The sequence below is a fragment of the Phoenix dactylifera genome, chromosome 12 (genome assembly GCF_009389715.1).
Source record: "Phoenix dactylifera cultivar Barhee BC4 chromosome 12, palm_55x_up_171113_PBpolish2nd_filt_p, whole genome shotgun sequence".
Classification (NCBI taxonomy): Eukaryota; Viridiplantae; Streptophyta; class Magnoliopsida; order Arecales; family Arecaceae; genus Phoenix; species Phoenix dactylifera.
In genome coordinates this window covers 189134-192196 of record NC_052403.1, presented here as the reverse complement: position 1 = coordinate 192196, position 3063 = coordinate 189134, and the positions used below count along the sequence as shown (strand labels likewise).

The 3063-nt window shown below is 49.8% G+C and overlaps 1 protein-coding gene across 1 annotated transcript; it reads right to left on the bottom strand.

Moving 5' to 3' along the window:
• Positions 1–1700: 1700 nt before the first annotated feature.
• LOC103696650 (mannose-specific lectin 3-like) lies at positions 1701–2791 on the bottom strand. Its single transcript, XM_008778333.4, has one exon. It carries the CDS (start codon positions 2707–2709, stop codon positions 1912–1914), a length of 798 nt encoding a protein of 265 aa, XP_008776555.1. The 5' UTR covers positions 2710–2791; the 3' UTR covers positions 1701–1911.
• Positions 2792–3063: the final 272 nt, after the last annotated feature.

The following is a 3063-nucleotide window of genomic DNA, read 5'->3' as shown; positions in this document are numbered from 1 at the left end:
GGATCTTCATGCTTTGTTCAGTAGGGAGTCAGCTCGGCAGATTGAGGGAGGTTGGATTTGGAGAATGCGAGTTCACCCACGTGTAGCGCTCTTCATCTGGAAGGTGGCATGGGGCTGCCTACCGACCAGAAGTTTGCTAGCTCGGCGAGGAGTGCGGATCACCCAGTTCTGTGAGATGTGTACGGAGATTGAGAAGACTATGGATCATGTTCTTTTGTAGTGCTCTAGGGCGAGGAGATATGGAGTAGATCACCTGCACCCTTACCCGAGTTAGTGGAGACGACACAAGATTTGATCCATTTGCTGAGAGTTTCGATGCGGAGCTCCAGATCCTTGGAGGGGGGATCTTTAGAGCATACTTGGCTTATCATATTTGGCTGGACAGGAATGTCGACATATTTGAGGGTAGGAGGTCGCTTTTGAGGCTGGTGGTGGATAGAGCTATACTGCATGCGAGGGAGGTTACAGCAGCTACTGCGTTGTTCACTACTGAGATAGCCAGAGATATCTAGGGTACTCTTTCCGTTGTTGCAGCGTCCAGGTTCGCCCTTGTTTCTTGGGTGCCCCCACCCCTTAGTCATCTCAAAGTAAACTTCGATGGTAGTATGTTGGTGGATGGTGTATCTGGAGGTGTTGGATTTATGATTAGAGGCTCCTTTGGCAAGCTGGTAGCAGCCGGAGGTCGGTGCCAGCCTGGGCTCACTGTTGTAGGGGCAGAGCTTCTGGCTGCATTGGAAGGGCTGTCATATGCGAGGCGGTTCTTTGGAGTCGTGAGGAAGTATCTCAAGAGGGATTCTTTTGTGGTGATTGACTGGATCCGAGGTGTGGACACATATGATGATGACCATCCTCTCATCAGAGAGACCCGTAGGCTGGCTCAGGAGATAGGTGGCTTGCAGGTAGCACGTGTTTCGGGAGGCGAATAGGGCAGCAGACTGAATCGCCTCCTTCGTTGTCCGGCATTTCAGGAATTTTCTCTGGACATCTATAGGAGACATTTTCTCTTCTTTGTACTCTTTACTTTCTCATGATTTGGTAGGATGTACTCATATTAAAACTATATAAATTGCCGCTTTAATCAAAAAAAAAAGAAAAAAGAAAAAGAAAAAGAAAAAGAAAAAGAAAAAGAAAAAGATGGGCAATCTGGACGACTTTGTGGCAGAGGCAGACTAACACGGATGCGCGTGGTTGTTATGCTCGGCTGGAGACTGATGGGGAGCTGACGGTCGAACACAAAGGCCAACGTCTCTGGGGCAGCAACAGCAAGGGTAGCAATGGGCCGTATATTGCAGTGCTCAGTTTTGATGGGAGACTCAACGTTTTCGGCCCATTGCGCTGGACTCACGACGGACACCATGATTCGCTGTCATCCGATGCTTCCTTCCCTTCAAAAATCTAATGCTCTAGAGCGGTCATGAGGGTCGCCTCTCAGCCATTGCGGCAGCCGAAGAGTACGAAGAAACCATGCGAACAGGCATACTCTGCTGCGGTGTGGCCCAAACAATTATATGTAGCATGCGCATAAGATGATGGGGCCGTCTAAGTTTTTCTTCACAAATATCAACCGTTGGAGCCTGGAGGACCTGATGTACGGCTTTTAATAATAGTTTATTTTATCAATTGAGATTCATTTCTGGATGATTGACCAGAAGAAATCACCAGTTGTCTCAGTGGAAACATGGAATTATTACGCCGATGGGTTGTCGTCCGCGTCCATGACGAGAAGGGATCGATGAAAGCATCAAGGAGTAACAATTAAGGATCCACCACAAAAATCGGTCTGTCTTCCAAACTTAATTTATTGGATATTTGGGCTAGCAGTACACGCTGTGGTTCAGCGACGAGCCAAACTTACTTACTAATTACTATTAATTGATGTCCTCAAAATAGGAACGCACTGGCCATCGCAGATCAGCTGGAGGACGTCGACCAGACTACGGGTCCATAGACGACCGCCTGTCCGTTGATCTGGACAATAAGGGCGTAAGCTCCTTCACTGGATATAGGCTTGCTCGCCCACACGATTTTGTAGCGGTCGTCCACGACGGCCAGCTGCCCCCGGTGGTCGAGCCTTAGGAAGCAATGCTGGCCTTTGCCCTGCGTGCCAGAATCCCAGATGACGCCTTGTGCGGCTTTTATGAGGGCCAGATTGCAGTCATACTTCATGATGAACGTATAGTCCCTGGTTGCGAGCGTGGAGTTGTTGTAGAGAATCTGCGACGAGAACAAGACGTTCTTCACCATCGGAATGTTCATCGCCTCAGAAGAATAAGCTCCGGTGGCGGCGAATCGAAAGTCCGGGGTAGACCAGACTGTGGGACCGTAGATGACTACGTTGCTATCAGGACGGAGGATGGCAGCGTAGTTGCCTTTCTTGGGACCAGGCGGCGTGGTCCACACAGTGGAGCCGTCGGCGCTCTTGATGATGAATTGGCCGCGGTCACTGAGCGCGAGGGTACAGTTAACACCCTCTCCGTGGGTGTTCGATTGGAAGCCATTGCCCTTGTTGTACAAGACGAGGTTGCAGTCACCTTGCATGACGAAGCTGTAGCCGAGGTAGGAGAGCTGGCCGTCGGTGGCGAGAACATCCCCGGTCACCAGGACATTGCTGTCGTTCGCTGTGGATGGGGCTGTGAGAAGGATGAGGATTGATGAGAGGATGACAAGAAGGGAGGCATTGGGGATTGAGGGTAGGATGGCCGTTGCCATTTGGCTTGGGTAGATTAATTGCTACCGCTCGCAGCTTTCACTCCCTGGTCACAAATATCAATATAAATGGCCATTGCCAAGGTCGCTCTAACTTCTATGATAGAGCATTTTGATGACTTGAAGTCAACCATGTCCCCGTTAATGGATAAGGGTCTCGGTTTCGGCCAGCTAGCATTGAGGACCAGGGCGCCACTTGTCAGTCTAGACGACACTAATTGCGCCCAATAACTTTGAATCCAATGCTGGTGCTAAGAATCTGAATGAGTTTTAGAATACTACAAGACATCACGAGCATCCTTGGCATCAAGGGCGCAAGGTCACCACCGGATATGGATGGATTTCTAAGACAAAGAA